Source organism: Micromys minutus (genome assembly GCF_963924665.1).
Source record: "Micromys minutus genome assembly, chromosome: 1".
Lineage (NCBI taxonomy): Eukaryota > Metazoa > Chordata > Mammalia > Rodentia > Muridae > Micromys > Micromys minutus.
In genome coordinates, this window is record NC_137969.1 from 26,593,793 (window position 1) to 26,618,624 (window position 24,832).

The window sequence follows — 24,832 nt, forward strand, 5'->3', positions numbered from 1 at the left end:
AATGTTGTGTGCATGTGTGTGTGTGTGTGTGTGTGTGTATGTATGTATGTGAGGGCGGTTCCACTTTGGTCACAAGTGGAGAATATAGGATGGGGTGAACCTTGATTCTAACAGAGGATATGATTTAGAATGCTAGCGGGTATAGGCCTTCTACTTTAGGTCCTTCCCATACTGAACACTTAACTCACTCATGTGTGCATTTGTGCATATGTGTGCATTTGTGCATACATGAATGTATGTGCATACTAATAGAAATACATGCAGATATTCACATGTACAATGCATACATACACAGGCCACGAGCACACTCACCCATGTACACATGGGTGCTGTTGGTTTCTTCAGAGCACAGACAAGAGGCGGGGGGGGGGGGGGCAAGAAGACCACATGTAGCCCTCTTGAGGCTGGGTCTATTCCCTGGTGATGGTTGGTTGTACCCTGAGAAACTGACAGATGGGACTTTCCTGACAACCCTAGGCCAAAGTCAGCTGCTCTGCACCTTGTCTGCCACACCTTCCCTTTCTAGCATTTCTTGCTGGGGAGCTTGTGGGTTTGAGGTCAGAGGGAACTAGGGTTCTGTTGACCTAAGTGACTATCCTAAGCTGGCTGACAAGTAGAGTGGGCTGGACCAGTGACAAGGTGTACAACACACGTCCCTTGGATGAGCAGTAAGTTTGTCCCTGCTTAAGAAGGAGCCAGGCACCTCCCAGCAGCAGGGGGTAACCGGAGGAAGCCATTTCTGTCTATTGGGGAATCCGAGTGTCTACAACTGTTCTCCTTCCTCAGGGAATGTCAGGAGGCCCTGGCACCTAGGAGGAGAAGCTTGGGGGTAACACAGGCCAGACTGGGATCCTGGGGGCTGTCAGAGAGTGAGAATCATGACCATTAGAGGAAAGAGCAGGGCCAGGGCCTGGAGTTAGCCAGAACCGTGCGGTGGGAAGAGAGGAATAAATGTGTCTCTCATCTCCCGCCCTGCCTTTTTCAAAAGTGATTTTTATTTTATTTGTACACACATGCAAATGTCAGTTTGTAGGATCTGGTTCCTTCCTTCTACAGCAGGGGCCCAGGGAGTTGAACTCTGGATGTTGAGTTTCATGTGCTGAGTCATCTCAGTTGTGTGTGCATGTGCCAGTACACGGGTTAGTGTAGTGACATTTTTGACAATTCTGGGATTTTGGTTTCTTTAAAAAAAAAAAAACAACAATGAAGAAACATTGTAAGAATGTACTTTCATTTTAATTTCGGTGTGGGATGTAGGGCTGCTTCAGACTGTCCATAGCTCTGACCAGTTTGCCTCGTGCTCTGGCAGAGGCACGGTTTTGCCAACCGCAGATAGCTTCTGGGACTTCGTGACATTTGGAATTATGGGAACTTTCCAGAGGGCCCTGAGAGTCAAAGGGAGTGGTTGTTGGCTGTTTAGGGAGGCTGGTTGTGGTTTGTTAATAGCTGTGGTCAAAGAAGAAACAAAAGGAAAGAAATTAGATTCAGGGAGTTTTCTAATTGCACTCTCTCCCCCTCCATTCTTGTTTCTCTTTTATTTAGTAGGGGGGAGGGGGAGAAGTGGGGAACGAAATGAGACAAAGGGTAGGAAAAAGAAGAACCCACAAAGTAGCAAAGACCAGCCACAGGTTGGGGTCTGTGGTGGGTGTGCCATGCTATACACGTGGATGTCAGAGGACAGTCTTGGACATTGGTCCTGGCTCTTGTTCCTGTTTGAGGTGGGGTCTCTCTGTTGTTATTCTCTGGGTGCAGGCTCACTGGCTTGTGAGTTTCCTGACTTGTGAGCTTCTAGGGCTGCTCTTATCTCTGCCTCCTATCTCACTGTTGGAGTGCTGTGGTTACAGACATGAACTGCCATGTCCTATGTGGGCTCTGAAGATCTGAACTCAGGTCATTACGCTTGCATGGCAGACCTCTACCCAGTGAGCTATGTCCCAGACCCCAGCTACACATCTGTATCTCATCTCATCCCTGTCTCTGGTGTTCCACAGCCCTCCTGGGTGTGGCAGTAGTTTGAGAAGTCAGCCCAGGTATGGAGGGGTAGGTGGCCAGCGCTGGGTGCAGCCTGTGGCACAAGGGGCCTTTCTCTCTTCTCTCTGCCTATAGGATGCCACAAACCAGGTAAAAGGGAAGATGTTGCATCTGCATCAGACCAGATCAGGCAGGTCTGGAAGTTCCCACTCTGCTCTCTGCAGGGTGTCTTGAGAAGGCTTGCTAGCCATCTTGACACTTGGCACTGTAGCTGTCCATGATGTGCTTTGCAGATTCTGATTGGTGACTTTGCCAGCTCCAGCCCCTTGGAGGGCTCCTTGGCCACACCTAGGGCTTCCCTTCCCTCTCCAGTATCCTTGACTGGTTGCCCCATGGAGGGCTCCTTGGCCACACCTGGGGGTTCCCTTCTCTCCCCAGTATACTTGACCGGTTGGGAGGTTTATGTTTGTGATCAAGGCCTTATAGTTAAGGAAAAGCCTCCCTGAGTCATTTTGGGTGTCTTAGGGAAGGGGCAGAGAAAGGGGCTGTAAGGGAAAAGAAAGAGAAACTATAAACATTGCCCAGAAGTTAACACACTGAGGTATAAACACAGCCCCATGAGTGGGTGGAAGAGAGCGGTCCAGGTGTCAGCATGTGTGTTGTATGAATGTATGTGTGTACATGTAAGCAGCATTATAGCAAATTTGGGTTGGTACATTTGTGTGCATTCTACTTTCTTGGGTCTTTGTTCTTTACTTATGGAATTGGAGGCTGAGCCCGCCAGAGCCCTGTGCATGCTGGGTGCATGCTCTGTGTCTTGAGCCGTGCGTCTGTCCTTAGCCTCTTCATGTTTTTCTTCCTGCAGTCATGAACCCTTTACCAAAACATGCTGGGGCTTCATCATTTCTCCTTCATTTCTCTGAACCCTGGACTGTCAGCTCTAGGGAAGGAGTCCTTGGTACCTAGGGGCCCAGGGGACCATTGTGCAAAGGCCCAGACTAGTGGGCTTACTGTGTGTGTGTAGAAAAACCAGCCAGTGGGCTGCAGCGGACAGGCAGTGAGCACATGTCAGGCTTGTGGAAGAGACAGGGAGCCTGGGTTCTCCTCAGAGTTTGGCTGTTGCAAAACCAGAACCAGAACACCTATGAGTTAGTGGAAGAGAGGCCTCTGAGCCGGGGAAACTGGTGTTCCCCAGTGTTGACAAACAGGGCTGAGAGGGCAGGGAGGTCTCCAGAGGGCAGGGAATGGAAGACTGATCACAAACTCTGTCAGTCGTTTTCATTCAGTGGGGTGAAATGATGATGATGATGATAGGCTCCTTCCTTCAATGGCTGTCTGTCATTTCTGCTTAGACTTGTCAATTAAATACCTTTTCTTAGACAAAGTTTCATTATATAACTCAGGTTCATATTAAATACACAATCCTTCTGCCTCAGCCTCCCTAGAGCTGGGATGGCAGCTATGTACCACTAGACCTTGTTTATATAATTTTTATTCTCCCTAAGAGTTTTTCTGTCATCCCTGGGCCTCTCTCTTCCTCTTTTCTGAGATTCTAATGAGGATCTTTTGTGAGCTAAGTGGGCGTAGCCCTAACAGCCTGGCTTTTGCTCTGGTTGTATTCCTAAAGGCTCTTATGGAGAAATTTGAGGAGATGGGTACTGTTTGGAATAGAAGAGTCCAGGTTACAGGCTCAGCCCTGGGGGTCATCACAGGGGCAGCCTGTCCTGTAGGAACAAGGCCAGTTGCGTCTCCTGCAACAGTTACCACCTCCTCATGTTCCTGGTACCTCTCTCTCCTGCAGAGGTCAGACCCACAACTGCTGGCCCAGTTCTACTATGCTGATGAGGAGCTGAACCAGGTGGCTGCAGAGCTGGACAGCCTGGATGGGCGGAAGGAGCCTCAGAGGTGCACACTGCTTGTAAGCCAGTTCCGCTCCTGTCAGGTGAGTTGGATGGTAGGGGCATCAGGGTGTGTGTGTGTGTGTGTGTGTGTGTGTGTGTGTGTGTGTGTGTCCGTCCATCTTGGGGAGTTCTTAGGGAAATTCTTAGTTGGGTAAGTGTCTATGACCAAGGATGGGTGCTGTGACCTGTCCTGGTAAGCATATGACTTTGCCACCTGATCCCACCCTATAGGGATGCAATTGGGACCCTGAAAATAATAAAGAAATTAGACCCAAGAAAAGGGTGGTCCTGAGTGGGTTAGGACCGTGTAGGTTGGGGAGTTCGGTTGCAAGTGCTAACTGCACAGGATATGTGGGAAGAGCAGAAGCTGAGGCTGGAGTGAAGTGGAGAGTAGCTGGCTTAGGCAGGGAGGTCTCTGCTCTGGCTGCTCTGGGTAGTGTGTGCAGAGTTAGCAGTGGGGGATGCCACTGCACTCAGCTGCTGACTCATGGTGCTGTGAGCTTTTGCTGCATAATTCAGAGACAGCTCTGGAAGCTGCCGCTAAAAATATCTTGCCAGCAGCATTTTATTCCAGTGCACCGAATGTTCCGAGAGGCACTTCCAGCAGGAACAAAGTTTGTCAAGTGACAAGCTCAGTCTTTCAAAAGTTCAGGAACTTTCTTTGTGTATTTTTGCCTACAAGTTCTTCCAGGCTCTTCTATTCTGGGAGGTGGGCTGGTGCGTGCTCACCCGAGAGAGAGCCAGCTCTTAACTGTCACTCTGATCCTCAAAGCCTTGCTGCATCTGATCTCTACAAAGTAGCAAGCTGACCACACTCCAGGCTGCCTCTAGGGTGTCGTTTCTCCTCATGTTCTTCTGTATGACCTGTCCCCTTGGAGCTCCAGTGTAAGACACTGTGTCTGTCTGTGGGTCACAACCTGCTCCTTTCTTTGGGCTCTTCAGCTCTGAGCTGTTCAGCACTGTCTTCACCTACTATATGTCTGGATGTTCCCATAGATGCCCTAGGCTCCTCTAGGGCCACCCTCCCTGCTTCCGGGAGCTTTGTGTTAGAAACAGTTCCTTCGGGGGCTGTTACTAGAGAGCTACCTGCAAAAGTGAGAGGTTCCACAGGAGAGATGCTCAGAGGGACTGAAGGCTCCTTTCCCTCTTGTTCCTGTCTGTTGGGAAGCGGGACAGCTGTGGTCACTTAGAGCATGGCTGTGGACGGCTTACTGTCTCACTCTGAGCTAGGTATTCATTGGTGTGTCAGCAACAAAGTATTTGTTTTAGGTAGGTTGGGGGAAGGGCTATCAAGCTGCTAGTCCCTTCTTAGGTCAGGGCTCATCACAGTGAATCTTGTACTGTGAGAAGGATCTGGGGGGAACACTTAGGTCCAGGCTGTGTCCCCTTGTCTTGGGAGCTGAGAACAGGGGGACAAGAGATTGTGTACACCCATCACATGGCTCACAGGACCCAGTCCTCTGTCTGCTCTCACCCTCTGTCACTTCTTCCTTACTCTCCAGCCTCTAAGGTCCAGGATTCAGCTCGCTGCTCTTTTTGGCTCCTCTATGGTCATGCTGTCTGTGTTGACTCAGTTTCTCCCTGCCCCAGTCCACACACGTACCCCAGTGCTCCCCAGCCTGACTGGGACCTCTTGGATGGCTCAGGCCCAGCATGTACAGCTGGTCTCATCCTTGGGGCCCCATACAAGTTTTGCTTATGAACCAAGAATTTCATGATGTCTCCTCATGGCGTGCTGCCTGGCATTGCTTTATGAAGTTTAGTCTCTGAGTACTTTATGCCTCACTATATAGAAAGATAAGGGGCATCTCTAAACTCATCTTGTGACCCGAGGCCTTACTGAGGGAAAGAGGTCACACTGCACTGTTCCCCCTGCTCCCTGACCTCCATTCTTAAAAGGTCCCTCGCCACTTCTGACAGTGGAAACGTAAGATTTCCCCCATGCCAGATTGGTGTCCTCAGCTGAGTGCTTCAATGCTTCTTGTCAGAATAGAGGAGAGTGCTCCCTTTACATGTTCTGTATGTGATACATGTGTGCACATGGGGGAAGCACACTTGGCCTGTTTCTGTGGAGTTGGAAGATGTTCCGTCCTTGGTCCTTGATTGCAGATCAGTTTGCCAACCCAGAAGTCCCCTGGACCCTTGTGGTCCTTTGTTTACGAAGGTTTCATGCCCAGTTGTGGTTGATACCCTCTTCTCCTCTCAGAGTTTGAGAGTTAAAGTTGAAAATTCTAGGCCTGTGTCCTTTAATGGCCAGCCCCACCCTGAAGCTACTCAGAGCCTGGCTACCTGATATTTCTTTAACGTATGATCTATTACCTCAGAGGTTGCAAGGAGGTTAGGAATTATATGTCAAGAAAACTAAAGAAGGGCTGGAGAGATGAGATGGCTCAGCGGTTAAGAGCACTGACTGCTCTTCCAGAGGTCCTGAGTTCAAATCCCAGCAACCACATGGTGGCTCACAACCATTTGTAATGGGGTCTGATGCCCTCTTCTGGTGTGTCTAAAGACATCGATAGTGTACTCACATACGTAAAATAAATAAATGAATCTTAAAGAAAGAAAATGAAAGAACACACACATACACAGAGTTTGGGGGGGCGGGGTTCTGTATGTTGCCTAAGCTGGCCTTGAACTTTTGGGATCAGTTGATATTTCTGCCTTAGCAAGTAGCTAGACCTGTGCCTGGTTTCCAGATATATTTCATGGATCACTTTCTTTCTTTCTTTCTTTCTTTCTTTCTTTCTTTCTTTCTTTCTAAAATAAAGATGAATTTATTTATTATGTATGTAATGTTTTGTCCGAATATACACATGTACACCAGAAGAGGGCGCCAAGATCACATTACAGATGGTTGTGAGCCACATGTGGTTGCTGGGAATTGAACTCAGGATCTCTGGAAGAGCAGTCAGTGCTCTTAACCACTGAGCCAACTCTCCAGCCCCATGGATCACTTTCTAACTCACTAGTTTTGACATCATTCTTTTAGAGACTACTAAGTTTTTTCTATAAATGTTTTCTGCAAATAAAATTTTGTGCTTCTTTTTAAAAAGATTTATTTTTATTAGATCATGTGTGTGCATGTGTAGTGCACGTGAGTATGGGTGCCCGTGGAGGCCAGAAGAGGGGGTATAAGATCGCTCTGGAGGTAGTTATAGGCAACTGTGAACTGCCTCATGAGAGCTCAGAGACCTTAACTCGGGTTCTTTGTAAGAGCAGCGTGCACTTTTAACCTCGGAGCCTCTTTGTCTCTTCCCTGGCTGTCTTGATTTTGTGTTGTGTGTCAGGTCCTGTTCCCCGAGAACCCGACTGGCTTTCCAGTCTAGTGCTTGGCATCTGTGGTGAACAGACTTGACCTTAGCTTGAAAGAGTGAGCTGTCAGTCTTTTATCTTCAAGCATGCTGGCTGTAGGATTTCTGCAGACTCCCTTTATCGTGCCCAGGAGCTTGCCTTCTATTTATATCTTCCTGAGGGCTCTTATCAGGGATGGATATTGGAGTTTTGTCAAATACTTTCTTTGTGACCATCGGGATAATCAAGTTTCTTAGTATGGTACGTGATACAGAATACTTTTATGTAGAATGCTGACTGTTTCTGTTATTGTTTTCTCTGCTGTCTTCACAGCTGCATGCAGGTGCTGTGAGGACAGGCCACCCCCGGTACCTAGCACATATTAACATTCAATTACATGGGTGACTGGCCTAAAACATACACGCTCCAGCATACACGCTCCAGCATACACGCTCCAGCATACACGCTCTACCATACACACTCCACCATACACACTCCAGCATACACACTCCACCATACACACTCCAGCATACACACTCCACCATACACACTCCAGCATACACACTCCACCATACACACTCCAGCATACACACTCCAGCATACACACTCCACCATACACACTCCAGCGTACATGCTCCAGTATATACACTCCAGTATACACACTCCAGCATACATACTCAGGCTTCTCACCATTTCTATATTTAGGGTTACAGTTAAGTAGCTTTGGAAGGAATCCTGGACTCCTCTGGTCCTGCTAGTTCAGTATCTTCAGAGAAGGCGACACCTACATTGCATTGTTATATATATTCTAACGAAACCCAGGGGCACTGAAAGCTGCCTATAAGAAAGCTAAAAGTGGGGGTGGAGAAATGGCTCAGAGGTTGGGAGCATTGACTGTTCTTCTAGAGGTCCTGAGTTTTAATCCCAGCAACCTCATAGTAGCTCACAACCATCTGTAGTGAGATCTGAAGTGTGTGTCTGAAGACAGCTACAGTGTACTTATATATAATGAATGAATAAATCTTTAAAAAAAAAAAAAGAAGAAAGCTAAAAGGTTCCCCAGTAGAAAGAGGGTGGAGAAGCCAACCCAGCATCACATATAAGCCAGAAAGAGACAAGGTATCTGCTTTTAACCAAAGTAGACTTAAAACTGTAGAATAGCTGGGATATAGCTCTGTGATAAGCACTCTTGTTTATTGTGTGTAAGGTCATGGGTTCAATGTCTGTGACCAGCCACAAATAGAAGAACAAAGCAGAAGCCATCAGACATGCTATTAAGACAGTGCGAATTAGGGCTTCTCTCTCTACTCTCATGGTGAGCACACTTTTTATAAATTATTTTGATCTCATTCTGTTAAGAATTTTTATATGTAATATCTCCAGGTGTGCTGTCACAAACCTGTCACCCAGAACTTGAGAGACAAAGAAAGATTAGTAGTTTAAGACCAACCATAGCTGCACAGTAAATTTGAGGCCAATCTGGTATGTGTGTGTGTGTGTGTGTGTATATATATATATATATATATATATATATATATATATATATATATATATATATATATATATAAAAGTTTCTGCCTCAAACTATTTTAAAACAGAAGTTCTGCATCTGTACTTATGAAGATTACTCATCCAGTCTTGTTTTGCTATTAGGATATATATAGTGTGCACCTATACAGTGTGTTAGAGAGACTCTCACTTCCTCATTTTTGGGGGAAAGGGGTTGTGAGTTTGTGTCAAGTTAATGTTATTTTTCTGTTTGAATCTAGAGTTTCTCTGTGGTAATATTTTTTAACTTCAGCTTCATTTTATTGGATTTATTCAAGGCTTTTCAGGTTTTCTAAGTCTTCTTGATGCATTTTGGTAGTTTGTATACTTCAAGAAATTCCATCTAAGTTGTCAACATGAATTGTTCATATAGTAATTTTTAATATCTGTGGGATGTATAGTGATGTCTTCTCTCCTGACATAAACTGTGTTGCCCTTAGTATGTTGGTAAAACTTTGTCAGTTTTATTCATCATCTCAACTGAACTTTGTTGATATTCTCTTTCCTGGGACTGTGTGTTTATAGAGAGAACACACCTATCCCTAATGATCTACTCCACACCCCCCCCCCCCCCCCCCGTGAAGCTCGACTCCCTGAATCACACAACTTCTGCAATAGCTCTACCATCTGAGACCCAGTGGGAGGTCTCACATTCAACTTAGCCACTCAGGAAAACCTTTTGTTTTGTAAGGTCTTAGGCTGGTCAGAGCTGTGTCAGTCCAAGCCAACTTCTCCTCACCATGTTAAGATATGGCGTGCTCCTAGTTGCTCTGATGTGTGGGAGATCTTTTGTTCTGCTGGCCCCATGTCCTCACTGCTCACAGGCTTGTCTGCCTTCTCCGCTGCTGTCCTTGGAATCCAGCTGCCTTGGTCCCACTGGGCGCCATATCCCTGTGCTGAACAAGGCATGCCTTGTTTCCTTCCATCTCAGGGCCACTGCCCATTCTCATCTGACATCCACACCTGAGAGCCATTGTCCCCTCTGCTCTTTGGTGCGGAGCAAATTTATTTCTGGCAACTCCATCTTGGCTGGGTTGAGAATTTCTAGCCCAGGGCTAGGGAGATGGCTCAGTGGATAGGAGTGTTTGCTATACAGATCTGAAGGTCTGTGTTCAAATTCTCAACTATCACATACAAAGCTGGCCGAGCTGTATACGTGTATGTATATGTCTGTGATGCCAGTGCTGTAGGCGAGGTGGGGAATAGAGGCTCTCCAGGACGTGCTGGATGGTCAGCTTAGCTAGAGATTCAGGAAGAGACCCTGTTGCAAGAGAACAACTCAGAGACGGATAGAGTGGGGCAGCCAACATTCTCCTGTGACCTCTCTGCAGGCGTGGGTCACACACACACACACACACACAGTGCAATGGATATGATGTTACACTTGGGAGGCAGAGACAGGTTTCCTACAAGTCCTCCCCTTCCCTGATACAAAATGAGATATTGTGTCAAATAAAACAAACAAGAACCAGGTTTTACAGACTTTAGCTTGTGTAGCCTCCAGGAACTGTGGTCTTCAATTTGCTGCTGAGAGTCAGAAAAGTCGGGTGACCTGCCATGGTTTGCGCAGCCACTTGGGTAGAGGGGGAGCTGCCCTTCTGTTGACAGGCAGGTACTCTCCTGTTCTGTCTGCTGGTCCCAGAGCAGGGAGGAGGGTTACTTCTTGGTGAAGGTGTAGGGTCTGAAAGTTCTGACCCAATAGACTTACCTTATGTGGTCCTAAGGTATGTGTTTGTTCTCCTGTGTTAAAACTGAGGTTCAGAGCTGTAGAGATGGCTCAGTGGTTAAGAGCACTGGCTGCTCTTCCAAAGGTCCTGAGTTCAATGCCCAGCAACCACATGGTGGCTCACAGCCATCTGTAATAAGATCTGATGCTTCCTTCTGGTGTGTCTGAAGACAGCTACAGTGTATTCATATGCATAAAAATAAATAAATCTTTAAAATAATACCAGACAGGCCAAGGGTCCCCAGCTGGTCATCATGGGTGCTTGGGGACCCTTTTACTTGTACTTGATCTAACTCTGTTGTAAAAACTGACATTGCCACTCTGGGGAGATTTTCACATAGTGAAAGGCTGGCTCCTCATAGTCGCTCTCAGCATTGTCACTGCCTGGAAGTAAATGGACTCACCAAGATAGCCTAGGCTTGTTATGTGCATATAGTGATGTAAGAAAGGACAGTGTCAGTCATGAGTGTATGCACGTGCCTGTGAGTGCACGTGGCAGGTGTGGACGTACTCAGCTGCTGTCCACCGTATTTTCTGAGATAGGGTCTCTACTGAAACTGGAGCCAGCAAGTCCCCAGGGTTGTCCCGTCTCCACTCCTACCCCTTATGCTGGGGTTGCAGATGAGCTCCTGTACCCTGCTTTTAAGAGTAGGTGCTAGGGATTCGAACTCAGGTCCTCATATTTGCACAGCAAGCATTGTATCTTCTGAGCTGTCTCCCCAGTCCCCAAAGATAAGATTTATAGGAGTCCGCTGACCCAGCGTCCATGAGAACCTATATGGGTGTTCAGAGGCAACCTGGTTAGCCATGGCGCCAGGCATTTAGGGGGACAAGCAAGGAGGGAAGTTGAAGTTTTTTTTTCCCCAGGAAGATGGGTTCAGTTGTCACAAAGAGTAACGTGAAATCGACTCCTCAACCATCACATGAGCTAAGTCACGGGACTGTTTGCCAGTTACAGACTGCTAGGGGGTATTATCCGAGGAGGGGATGGTTATGGGTGGTTCCCTCTGTTTGAACCTCCTGTGGTGAGGCAGGTTGTGCTGTGTGATCACATCTGTAGTCTGGGTAAGCAGGCTTCCTTTCTGTTTCAGGACAACGTGTTAAACATCATTAATCAGATCATGGAGGAGTGTATCCCTCAGGACCGCGCCCCTCGGGATTTCTGCGTCAAGTTTCCAGAGGAGATCCGGCATGACAACCTGGCTGGCCAGCTGTGGTTCGGGGCTGAGGTAGTGGGCAGCTGCTGGGGTTCTGGGTTCTGACATTGAACATCTTTTTCCAGCCACTGTTGTTTCTCAGAAGGTATCATCTGAGCTTCCCTGGCCACCAGTCCTAGGAACCTCATGGGGAGTCACACCCTGTGCTCCCCACCACTGCTGGTGCAGATGGAATTTCTCATTGTTAGGAGACTCTTGGGTCCCCAAGCATCCAGGATCCTGAAATACCAGTGTGAGCGTAGTTCTCACCCACCCACTGCCAGCAGGGGGCGCTATTCGTGGGGGCGCTTACTCCACTACATCTTTAGTGACACAGGAAGATGGCTTCCTATATGGTAGGACCACTGTCCCCCCTGTATGGGAACTTCCTGTACTCGACAGAGTGAAGCCTCAGCACACCTCCCTTGACTGTGTTCTCCAACCACAAGATTCAGGGCTCTGGCTGCAGCCATCCATCCATCATTCCTCTGTGTTGTGCTCTCTGACATCCCTCCCTGTGCAACTGAGGACTTTACCTGCCTCACGCTCCATTTTATCTCACCTCTCCCCATCTTAATCCATATCTCTTCTCTGAGCTGTCTGGAGGTTCTGAACGGTCTGGTAGCCAGAGAAGGTTGTCCTCTTCGGGCTTCAGATTTTAGTATTTATTACAGAAGCCCAGGACAGAGGCTCCTGTGAGGGCCTGCGGAAGGAGACAGGTCCAGCACAGTTAGTTCAGCGGGTGTGTATGTATGGGGAGTGCTGCTAAGGGGTGGCAGCCTGGTTTTGGGAGTAAAGCAAGACTCCTCCCATCCCTTAGGGTTGTGGGGTCTCAAGCCTCATCTCAGCCAGTAACCAGGATACCTTTCACAGCCCTCGGCCCTACAAGTATCTACAGTGGAAGAAGCCAATTGGGAGCTGTTCATACTCCTTGGTCCCTCCCACCTTGAGAGTAGCAGGCAAAGTCTTATGTTTCTGAGCACAGTCTGGGGTCTTTCACAGATGTGGGGCGGGGGGTTGTGTTGTGGGTGCATGGAAGCCTCTTCATCAACCAGGATGCTTCTTAAGTAAAAGGTTATCAGGGAGACCATGTCCCTATTAGCTTTAGATGTGTGTGTGTGCAAGAGGAACCCACCACGACTTCCCAGAAAGGTCATGGCCTGCAGTAGCTGGACCCTTGCTGCTATCTCGTTCCAGGACACAGCCTTGAGTGTGGCCTTCAGACACTCTTGGTTCCCTCCCAGCAACAGGAGGCAACGAGAGTCTCATCACTGGGTCCCCCTTTATAGGACCCCACACCGAGCACGGAAGGCCTTGAGGTGCGTAGAGTCTGAGTGCTCCAGGTCACTCGTAAGCGTTCTCTCCTGCCCACAGTGCCTGGCCGCTGGCTCCATCATCATGAATCGTGAACCTGAGAGCATGGCCATGCGGCCCCTGGCCAAGGAGCTGACACGCAGCCTGGAGGATGTGCGGGGCACGCTCCGGGACCAGGCCCTACGAGACCTCAACACGTACACAGAGAAGATGCGGGAGGCGCTGAGGCGTTTTGATGTTCTGTTTGCCGAGTTTGAACTGAGGTGACCTTGATGGCTCTAGGCATATGCTTTAGACATTTGGAATAAATGGCTTTTGCTCATTACTTTGGAGTACCAGCTCTCTGGGGCCACATCTTGATGCGTCCGTGTAGACAATGGTGAGGGAGAAGTTGGGTAGATAACTCTTTGCGGGTGGGTGTAAGGGAGCCTTCAAAGGAAGAGGGAAAACAGAGGGTACAGAGTCCAGCAGGGCTCTGGCAGTCACAGCCCCTGGGGGAATAGGGCTCAGGACAGGCTTCAGGGAGAGGCCTGGTGTGCTCTTTGCACCAACTTTGTGATGCCAGCAGACAGGAAATCCTTGCCTACTGATTGTAGGATACCATGGCCTCTAGGAGGAAGTATCTCTCAGAAGTCCAAGTGTAGGCAATGAGTATGATTTTCTTGTGTCTCATAGCAAGAAGAAAAAAAAAAGAGTTGCTAGTTTAGAAGGCATGATATGTTTTTACCTAGGATCAGGCAAACAAACACCCAAAGCTGTCCAGCCGGCATCCTTTCAGTCCTGTGTACACCTGGGGCCACTCCTGGACAGCTGAGGTACACAGGACCTGAGTCTGTACTCATTGGGAAAAGGGGTCTCCAAGGAGTCTGCTCCCCGTCATGGATCCATATAGACTAATGCATTGCTTGCTCACAGCTAGAGCTAAGGTGGGAACAGTCACTTAAGTAGGTGTGGTGGTTTCCTGGCAGTCAGGGCTGAGCTGGGGCAGGACTGGGCTCCGGTTTGAATGGTCCCTACAGGGAGCTGTGCATTTATGAAACCAATGGCATGGGCGGTGGTGGCATTGAGGGCTGTGGTTTTAATTTCATGTTCTTGTTTGGGGAGACCTGGGAAGTTGGGGAACAAAGGTCTGATGCCTCTGCCTTGCAGCTATGTCTCAGCCATGGTACCAGTGAAGTCCCCCAGGGAGTACTACGTGCAGCAGGAGGTCATCGTTCTGTTCTGTGAGACGGTGGAGAGGTAAGGGCAGATGCTCAGGGTGGCATCTTGTCAGGGATGCCCAGGTAGGAAGACAGCAGCCTGCTGCTTTCCTTTCTCCTCATGCCTCCTGGTACACAGAGGGCAAAGCCCTTACTCACGTGAACCCCAAGTTCCCTCTGCTCTGGGCTCCTGGGGAGTCACTAGAGTCATGTGACAGACAGAACTTATAGGCAGCTGCTGTCTAGCCCCTCCCCCTCTTGTCCCCTACTTTCCTTGCCCTCTGTCTCCCCCATTTCCCTACTTCTGCTGCTGCTCACCTCAGAGCCTCTGTGGACTTGTGAGGACTCAGGCCTGTTTACCATGGGTGGGTTATGACTATGGCCGTGAGACCTCGTTTGGCAGTTCAAAGTCAGATTCTCCAAATAGAGTCTGGGGCCAAGATTTACCAGTGTCAGCTGTGGTACTCATTTTGAAACTGATTAAGTCACACCAGAAGTTGTTATTTTTAAAAAAGCAGATCGTTTGCCGTTTATGCCTTCAGAAGTGTTTCAGATTGCCAAAAACAAGGTGACTGAGAGTACATTTTGCTTTGAAGTCCTGATGGCTCAGCACCTGCTTGTGGGGTGTTGTATTGGGAAAGGCTCCTGATTACAGTGGGGGGCGGGGGAAGGGAACTAACCTACATTTCACAGGAGTTGCTAGATTGGGGAATGTTCTTGCCTCATGTTTGTGTGTGGCCCTTGAGTTGCCTCGGCTTCCAGGTTCCTCAAAGTACTGGTAATGACAGACAGACACCTGACAGAATGACAGCGATCTTTACACAGATTCTCAAACCTCCTGCTCTTCCATTGGGACAGAGGCGGAACAGGCAGGAAAACAGACTGAGTTATGGCCACTCCTCTGGGGCTTCCCAAGCAAGGCATGCCTTGTCTTTGGTGTGTGACTGAGGTAGCACAGGTCACCCTTCTCACCTGTCCCCTGCTTGTGAATCCTAGAGAGTGTTGAGTACTTTGCTGCCCCCAGCCCTCAGACTTGGAGTCTACCCATGGATACCCTCTCACTCCCCTTTTCCTCTGTCAGAGCCTTGGATTTTGGGTATCTGACCCAGGACATGATCGACGACTATGAACCTGCCCTCATGTTCACCATTCCTCGGCTGGCCATTGTGTGGTGAGTGTCCTCTGCTTTCTGGGTACTGGTAATGATCCTCACACGCTGCATACTCTGCTGTGGCCAGCCCCAAGGGGTCTGCAGTCTGCCTTCCTCAGCAGAGAAGAGCCAAGTGTTCAGAGAACTTCCTGCTTCCACAGCAGGGGGAGTGCTGCTCATATTGCAGACTGGCAGGTGAGGTGGGCACACACAGTGCAGGGTCTCTTGGGTATACAGTGTAGGGCTGTGGGAGACAGGCTGTGTGGGAAGACAAGGGGCTCTAGTTTCTAAAGGAGAATATGGTTTGAGTGAGTGGTTTCTGGTCTATAGGAAGATGGAGCCCATTTGTTCAGGTGAGCTGATGGTCAAACTGGGGCCTGGTCTCACCAAGGGGACCCTTTCCCACCACCAAGGTAGAACATATCTGGGGAAAATAAGGAACTCACCAGTCAGCCTTGAGAGTCTTGTGGGGTTCAAGATGTCAAGGTAGATTGTAGGATTTGTGGCCTTACATTCCTCAAAGACAATATGTCCGTTCACTTGCTAGGGATTTCGAGTGTCTGAGTATCTGTTGGAGCTTGTTCTACCTCTGTACTCCATCTTTCTCTTGGGTGGGTGTTCGTGGGGTTTAGGATGCTTGGTGATAGCTGGCTGGGTATGAAGTCTGGGAGATGGCCTGGCATGCGGGAACATAGGTAGGGTAAGGGTGAGGGCAGAGTCCTATAGGAGAAGGAGAGGGAACAGAGGCCAGGATGGGTCCAGGTCCAGGCCATGGAGAGGTTTCCCAACAGCACCTCAGGGGACTGAAAGCATAGACATAGCAGCCTTCCATGGGAGGTGGAAACAGGTGGAATGGTGGTGATTCAGGACAGCCAATCTTCTGGGCCTGCAAAAATGGGTGGTGGGCACTTTCCTCTGTTGCATAGGCAGGCACTGGGGCAGGTATTGGGAGAAGCAGAGCAGGGGGCTGGTGCCAGTTGAGACATTCCTGCCAGGCTGCTGGCTTGAGTGTCTTAGATGTCTTCAGGGAAGGCCTTTAGGGTTATGTTTGAACACTGTGTGGTGTTTCCAGTTTCTAACAGCTCAGTCCCACTCAGTTCCATTCTTGTATAGACCCCCTTTCCTTACAGGGTTCTCTTCCTTCAGCATATCCAGAGGGTCACATCACAGCCTGGGGATGCCACTTTAAAATACCCATAGTTAGCAGAATCGGGGGATATCGTGTCTTCTGAGCATGTGGAGCTGGAGGACTGGAAGTCCCTGGTACCCCATGTAAAGTAGGCAGGAGTGACTGTTTCCAGGTGAACCTGTGGTTTATTAAGAAGAAATGGTGCACTGGTTTGGTCCTTACCTCTGGTATTTGTCTGGAAAACAAAACAAAACAAAAAAGAAAGCTCTTTGGAATCTGCATCTTATCAGTGCTGACCAACCAGGGTCTGAGAGTGTTTAAGAACAGGCACTGAGCCTTATCTTGATGGGCACAGCATCTCTGAGAATGGATGCTGTAGCACAGAAGACCCCATCCGTCTTTTAACAGACCAATGTAAGTGCTTTGAAGTGTGGTACCCAGCACTTAGCCACAACCCAGGAGAATACACCTATGATGTCCAAGGGCTGGCTTCCCTGGGAAGCTCTGCAGAACCAGCAGACATTTTGAGCTATGCACTTTCTCCCCGCTCTGATCACTGCTTTTCTAGCTGAGTTTAGGTGGGATTGGGGGAAAAACTTATTCAGAAGCCCTTGGGAGCACCCCGAAGTTTATCTCAGGCAGCACGCTAATTTTAAAATAAACAAAGGTGTCAGACAGCCCCTGCCTGTGCTGTTTCCAGATTTAACACTGCGCCTGTCTTCTTTCTCTGTGGTTGGTGCGTTAAGACAGTTTCCTGTAGCCCCAGCTGGCCTTGAACTCATTATGTAGCCCGCGATGCCCCTGAACTTCTGATCCTCCAGCCTGTACCCCTCAAGAACAGGATCACAGGTCTCCCCCACCATGCTCAGTTTCATTCTGTTTTCCACGTTTTTTTCCCCCACTTTTTACTAGTGGTTCCACACCCACCTGTGCCTGAATGAATGTGGCGACTCCTCACCAGCCAGTGTCATGGGTGCCATACTTCTGCCAACTGGTGTGGGCTTTACTCCAGGTGGCTCCTCCTAGAGGTAGATATGCAGCTCCTTCTCCTCAGTGTGGAAGGGAGGCCTAGAAAAGAGCTGAGAGGATGGAAGGGATCTTCACAAGGTGGAGGACACCCAGGGTATATGGGAAAAGAGAGCAGACACGGGCGTGGAGCTCACGACAGGGAACATTACACAACCGATAGGGTCCTCAGGAGCAGGCCTCTAAACTCAGAGCTAGGTGTGGATCTGGGGGGACCAAGAGGTGCAGTGTCTGATAAAATCCACCCAGGTGAGCTCCACTATGAGAGCTTCTCTCTCACCATGGCTCTTGAAGCTCACCAGGTCCACACAGCCTACAACTCTGGGCACGCTCACTTCTCACGCCTTCCCAGGAGGGTCCTCCCTGTGTTCACATGGTGAGCATTTATTGATATTGCGTGACCACGGTGTGTCAGGCCATGCCTGGGCAGGAGAAGCAGGGTCTGAAAAGTGGCTCTACTTTAGGTTCTGACGTAATTTTAAGGTATTTATCTTTAAAAACAGAAAACAAAACAAAACCCAACAGTTCCTTAAAAGAGTAAGAAAACCAAAACCTATAGATTAAGTGGTGGCTCTCCATCCTGCCCATTTAGGTAACAAACACGGTCTGTGTCACAGGGTCACTATTGCCTACCAACCCAGGATCCCTCTAGCCTCACCTGAGTCAAGTTGGCACCAGTAGTATCTCCCCGGAAGACCTGTCCACACAACAGCAACCCCTGTGGGTGGCTGCATGACTTCTTAGAGCCATCTGTGTGAGCCAGGCCCTTGTCAGAACAGTGACGCCTCTAACCCCGGGGTGTCAGTGGTCCTAGAGATCTGCAAATAAGAAGGGCACCGCACCTATTCATACCTGCCGAGGTCTCGCCTCCTGGATAACACACCCGCTCACACCTGTGGATGCCACAGCCTGGCCTCTGCCTCGGTGGCCTCTTACTGCGTATCCACCTTCTCCTTAGCTCTGCCTTCAGTGTTTCTTACATTCAGGTTCACATAATGATATATTCCCTCTGTCTGGTTTTTAACATCCTGTATGTACAGCTTCGCACCATCTGACTGATCCATGAATATCCAGATCACGGTTTCACCTCAGTCAGACAGTGGTACTGGTTGGCACTAACTTCAGAATACGTGTATCAGATACCGCACACTCCTTACTCTTTGTGGGTACAAATGCTGCCTACATCCACACATATGCCCGAGTACACGCACGCATTCACTATTCTCTCTGTCTCTTTTCTCTCTGAAGCCTACTTTTTGTTTCCGTAGGATTTCTGGTCCTGACCTTGTATAAATAGTTTGTGTTGTGGGTATGTATTCTCACAGGAAGGCAGGCTCCCCTCCTGCACTTCCTGGAGGGTGAGGCATGGTGGGCTTTGGTAGAATTGTGCCACTTGGATCTGACAAGACTTGATGCATGTTTATACAGATTACCCATAAAATAGCACTTGTAATAAAAACATTTGAGGGATGAATATCTAAAATGAAGGCACTGATTAGATACTTCTGTTGCTAAAACATGAGAGAGAACAGTGGTGTTAAGGAAACATCCTCACTGTGATCAATACAGAATCATAGCCAAATGCTGTCAGTGCTTTTAAAAATGATTTACTTACTCCATGTGCACTGTTGCCTTCCTGCATGTATGTATGTATGTGTAAGGGTGTCAGGTCCCCTGGAGCTGGAGTTACAGCAGGTGTGAGCTGCCATGCGGGTGCCGGGAACTGAACCTGGGTTCTTTGGAAGAACAGCCAGTGCTCTTAACTGCTGAGCCATTTCTCCACCCTACTTTTTCTTTTTCTTTAAGACAGGGCTTTGTGTGTCTCAGGCTAACCTGGAATTTGCTGTGTATCCAAGAATGACTTAGGACTGCAGGTCAGTCCTCCTCTCGCCACCTCCCACATTGGTGGGTTCACAGGCATGTACTGCTGGGGTTAGAACCAGGGCCTCATGCATGCCAGGCTAGTCGCCTGCATACCATGCATACCAACTGAGTTACAGCCCCAGCCCTCTGTAAAAATTAACACTGTGTAAACAGAAGGCCAAGAAATAAGTGTTTTTACCATGGTGATAAACTATACATAAAACTTAACATTTTAGCCCTTAAATTTTTTTATTAGTGGTGTGTATGTGTGTGTGTGTGTGTGTGTGTGTGTGTGTGTGTGTGTGTGCGTGCGTGTGTAGGCCAGTGGGAAGCCTGCAGGATTCTTCTCTCTTTCCATGATGTGTATTCTGGACACTGAGCTCAGGTCCTTGAGGCTTAGCAGCATGTGGCTTTACCTGCTGAGCCATCTCTTGCCCCATTTTAACCCTTTCTGAGTGAGCACTTCAGTATTGTCAGACACTGCCCACCTCCATCCTAAAAATCGCTGTCTGGATGAAATGCCACCATCTTATCCCCCCGGCACTTACCGCTCCTTTTCCCACGTGGCTCTGACAATACTAGGGACCTTCTGTGAGTAGAACTACACAGAATCAGCTTATTTTCTCTCAGCACATTAAAATGGGGTGAGACTTCTTTCTCTTTTAGGTTTAATATTCTATCGAATGTAATTAAATATGATTTGAAACATGAAGTTTTTGGGTGTTTGTTATCACCCCTGGGCTTAGGGCATGCCAGACAGGTAGTATATGACTAAGCCACCCCCTCAGCCTTAAGTACAAGATTTGAAAAAAAAAACATTCAAAAGAATAAAATGCTTAGGAATAAATTAACCAAGGAGGTCGAAGACTTATTAGCTAATAAGGACTGCAGACCATGTGTGGAAAAAAAAACAGAGAAAAAAAAATCTACCAAAATAGAAAGTTAGGCCATAGCTTATGTTTCTGGATTGGGAGGCTATCAATGCTCTCCAAAGTTACCTTTGGATTCTGTGCAATCCCTGTAACCCCCTTTACCCTTTTATGGAATAAATAAAAAAGCCATCCTGTAAATTCTTATGGAGCCTCCATGGGTCCTGCAGAGAAACACACACACACACACACACACACACACACACACACACAGAGAGAGAGAGAGAGAGAGAGAGAGAGAGAGAGAGAGAGAGAGAGAGAGAGAGATGATGCACATAGTCTGTTTCAAAACTTACTGCAAATAAAAATGGTGGCCCTGCCCATTAGAAAGACGTGACAGTCAGTGAGATGGAATTAAGAGATTAGAAACCCTTCCATCTGTGACCAAGTGATCCTGGGCCAGGATGCCAGAAGCCTTAAAGGAGGAAGGAATGCTGTCTTCTGTGAATGCTGCTGGGACATGGCTGCCACATCTCGAATTATCAGATTCTGTGTGTCAGCATGGTCGCTGTACCCAGATACTTAGAATTCACACCAGTCTGGACATTGTGCATGTATTTTAAAGATGAGTTAACATTTAAATGAATTGGGTTTTGAATTCAGCAGATTGCCCTCTTTAGGGCAATGGACTTCACATAATCGGTTGAGATTCAAGGAGAAAACAGGTTGAGATACCCTAAGAAGAATGGATTCTTATGTCTGTGACTGTAGTAACCACCCTTCCGGTCTCCAGCCTGCTTGCCACCTGCCCCATGCAGTTGGAATTCTCCCCCCCCCCCCACACACACACAGAGAGAGAGAGAGAGAGAGAGAGAGAGAGAGAGAGAGAGAGAGAGAGAGAGAGAGAGAAGAGAGCTTCCCTGTCTTTCCCCTTTTTCTGTTTGGCTTTATGTTTCCAGGGTACAGTCCCCGTTACAAACCTGTTTCTCTTCAGAGTGAACTCAGCACACAGAGCCTTGAGATGACACAGTACGTTTCCACTGTGACTTTTGGTTCTTGCACACGGAGCCCAACCTTTCAAGGGGAAAATAGTGCCTTTGATTCTGCTTGTTCCTTTTTCTTACCAAACTGGGTATGTTAAAGAAGACTGTTACAAACGAACAGGGACTGTGTGGGATGGTGATATCTGAAACTGCTGGCAAGGAGATCACGTCACAGCTATGGAAACAAGTAAGGCCCTCCAAGCAGAAAGCCCAGTAGCCCTAGTCAGTGCTCAGATGAAGGAGCAGAGACACTGGTAACTATTCTGTGGGCTCCTGAGACATACCAAACCTGAGTGTCTCGGGCCAGAGAGAGAGAGAGAGAGAGAGAGAGAGAGAGAGAGAGCACTGAACAGTAGCCCTTGGAGCATCCAGAGGGTGGCAAATGGAGTTGATAGAATCAGGGCTGCCCAGAGGTGGCACTTAAGTGGATCTAGCCTTCAGCAGGTGTTGAGCTGGGTGCTGGGCCTTGTCAATGAGAAAAGCCTTAGCTTGAGGAGGGGACATCCAGGGAAGGGTTGGTCCTGCCTGTGGGTAGACAAGAGGCTGTTTCCTGAAGGGTGATAAGAGACCCACATGGGTCTCTCGCTCATGCTTGGGTTTTGATGTGACGATTTTAGGCTTGATTCTTACGAGCCTCTACAGATCTTGTCTTTCAGTTTCAGTGAGGTAGATGTTAGTAATGAATCTTGATCTCATCTTTCTGCAGCAGTGAGGTGAACGGATACACTCCATGGTTGTAAGATCCCTGCTGTTCACCAAGCTAATAAACTTGATGGTACAGTCTGGATAGTAATTGTCCTCACCTTTTCCTTGATGAAACTTTACTCACAGGAGGTGAAGGGTGAAGTTATGATTTTGCTAAGTGCAGATTCCCCAGGTCCCAGGGCTGTCAGTCTTCCTGTAGATGCTGAAGCTGAAGTCACAGGGCTCACTCAGAGGCCTACAGAGCCTAACCATGCTGGTTTGTGTGTCTTGAATACAGTGGCCTTGTGGTCTATGCAGATGGACCCCTGAACTTGGATCGAAAGGTGGAGGACATGTCTGAGCTGTTCCGGCCCTTCCACACGTTGCTGCGGAAGATAAGGTGAGGGCTGAAGATGGTCGCTGAAGCCACATGCTCAGCCCACTCTGAGGCATGAGGGCTGGGAGGCAGGTATTAACGTCAAGAGTTCAGTCTTTTCTGAGTCACCAGAACTGGCCGCATGTCCTCCTGCCCACAGTGGCTCAGGCTAACCTTTGCTCTTCCTGGGCCTCAGAGTGGTTGGCAGCTCTTGAGTGCCATGCCCTAGGGAATTGTAAACTTCCTACTGTGGGTGTACCACACAGTTTGCTCTCAGTTCTGGGTGCCTTACTGGTGTTTTCTCCTTTGGCTCTCCATTGTGGGTCCTGGGTGGGTCCTTGTAGCACCCTATGAATCTGGCAGAGGATCCAGAGCCTCCTTAGAACCTTTCAGCACAAGGTAGCCTCAGGCACAGTCAGTTAGGCTAGAGTTTCTTTGTGGACACATAGAACATAGATTATGCAGAACAGATTTAAGAAGACACTCCTATGGACTTTTCCTGTGGGCAGCCCTGAGTCAGCCAACTGGGAGCTCAGTCTATTTCACAGTTCAGTTTATCCTATAGATGGCTCTTGGCTGTTTTCCTCTCATTCTGGGTGGAATGCAAACCCAAGTCTTAGAGGCTGAGGACATGCCCTTCTTGGTTCCAAGAAAGGGGATGACAGTAAATGAGGATCACAGGCAATGCTGAGGCCAAGAAGGTAAGCACAGCTGGGCCTTAGCTTAAGGGGTTCTTAGAGGAGGATGGGAAGGGTGCTGGGGTGATAAGAGGATATTCTATGGGCTCAGGAGAGAGCTAGGGCCAGAGATCCGTAGGGTTTCTGCCCAGAAAGCATCTGAAAACTCAAGCCAAATGTTTTCTTGTGCAAGGTTCAGGCTGGAGTGCAGAGCCCAGAGGCAGTGGTCTAGCAGGCCACACCAACACTAGGGGCAGCCAGGCAGCACAGCTGCTGGGTTCAGATGTAGGAGTAGTCTGGACATAAAACCCCCCAGGAGCATGGGAGGTTTCTTATAGACCTGCAGACTCTCAGGAGACTGCCTCAAGCTCACTGCTAGTGGACCCTGGAGATTTTTGCCAAATGTTGGCAGTTCATGGAATGGAGGGTTGGAAAATTGGAAGCTGAATTGGAACTCAGGGCAGAACACAGTGTCGGAAGACTTTGGTGGGTGGGAAGATGGAGGCTCACTAGACTCAGAGCAGCAGTAAGCCTGCTGGATGTCTGGGCCAGTGTGATAATGGATCCTACCACCAGGAGCCAAAGACTGGAAACCCTTTAGCATGAGACAGAATCACTCACCACTGTCAGAATGTTTTCATATGTTCATCATTCAGTTCACATACAAAGAGACAAGAAAATAATTTGTGGTCAAGAGAAAAACATGTGACTCACAAGGTATACTTAACATAAGAACATGAGCACAATTGCCAGTATTATACTGCAGAACGTATAATGAAGAGGGTGTTGGAGAAGAGGAAGGAGAATTTACCAATTCAGAATCAATTAAAACTATTCTAGCCTGGCAGTGGTGGTGTACACCTTTAATCCTGGCACTTGCCATTCAAGCAGAGGTAGGCAGATCTCTGTGAGTTCCAGGACAGCCTGATCTACAGAGCAGGTCTCAGAACAGCCAAAGCTACACAGAGAAACCCCGTCTTGAAAAAAACCCAAAATAATAATAATAGTTATTATTTTCAAGAGCTAAATGTTCACTGTCTGAAAACAAAAAACAGTGTCTAGATTTGAAAGCAGATCAGACCCAGCAGAACATAGAAGTAACAAATCTGAGGCTAGATCCACAAAGAAAGCACACACTGAAGCACAAAGATGAGCAGGAGGGAGGACATAAGCAAGCATCAGTAGGAGAGGTGTGTGCAACACACTCAGATGTGTAACACCTGTCACTGGAATCCCAGAAGGAAGAGAGAAATGAGTAGAAGCAATATTCAAGGAAAATGGCCCAGGGCTTCCCAAAAGTGATGAGAAATCTACTCATGTGTTCAGGAGACTCGAATCACAAGCAAGATGAGCACAGCACGTTCCTGTGCATGTCATAGTAAAATTGCCAACAACAGACTCTGGAAAACTACGAGAGGAGGAAGATAGCATATTACTGGGAACGTAGCATAAAATAGACTCCCCTTTTATACACACACAGAAGGACAGACACACGTATACACACAGACATTGCTCATGCAAGCGTGTGCACACGTGCACACACACACAGACACACACACTAAAAACCTGAGCATGGTGGCACATACCTATCTATAGTTCCAGTATTTGAGTTCAAGTCCAGCCCGTGCAAAAATAAAGAAGAAAGGAAATGAAAGCAAGAAATAATGGACAGCAGACATCAGTACAGACTTGACGGACAAAGCGATTATAAGAGGATACTGTGAACAATTCTACATAGATGAACTTGACAATTTGAATTAAAGTAACAAATTTCACAAAAAGTAACCAAAGCTGGCAGAAGAAGCAAAATTTTATAACAGTTTGTATTAAGAGACTTTGTACTCCATGGTTTGACCTGGGATGAGCTAA

General features: G+C 48.1%; 1 protein-coding gene across 1 annotated transcript in view; it reads left to right on the top strand.

Moving 5' to 3' along the window:
• ZFYVE28 (zinc finger FYVE-type containing 28) overlaps nucleotides 1–24,832 on the top strand; it is a gene marked incomplete at both ends in the record, with an annotated part of 84,686 nt that overhangs the window by 36,230 nt on the left and 23,624 nt on the right. Inside the window, 6 exons of the mRNA XM_080938961.1 lie at nucleotides 3,773–3,913; nucleotides 11,529–11,666; nucleotides 13,008–13,210; nucleotides 14,097–14,186; nucleotides 15,228–15,317; nucleotides 22,209–22,310. Of these exons, the coding sequence (XP_080795087.1) occupies nucleotides 3,773–3,913; nucleotides 11,529–11,666; nucleotides 13,008–13,210; nucleotides 14,097–14,186; nucleotides 15,228–15,317; nucleotides 22,209–22,310 (764 nt within the window). The remainder of the gene's footprint in view (nucleotides 1–3,772; nucleotides 3,914–11,528; nucleotides 11,667–13,007; nucleotides 13,211–14,096; nucleotides 14,187–15,227; nucleotides 15,318–22,208; nucleotides 22,311–24,832) is intronic.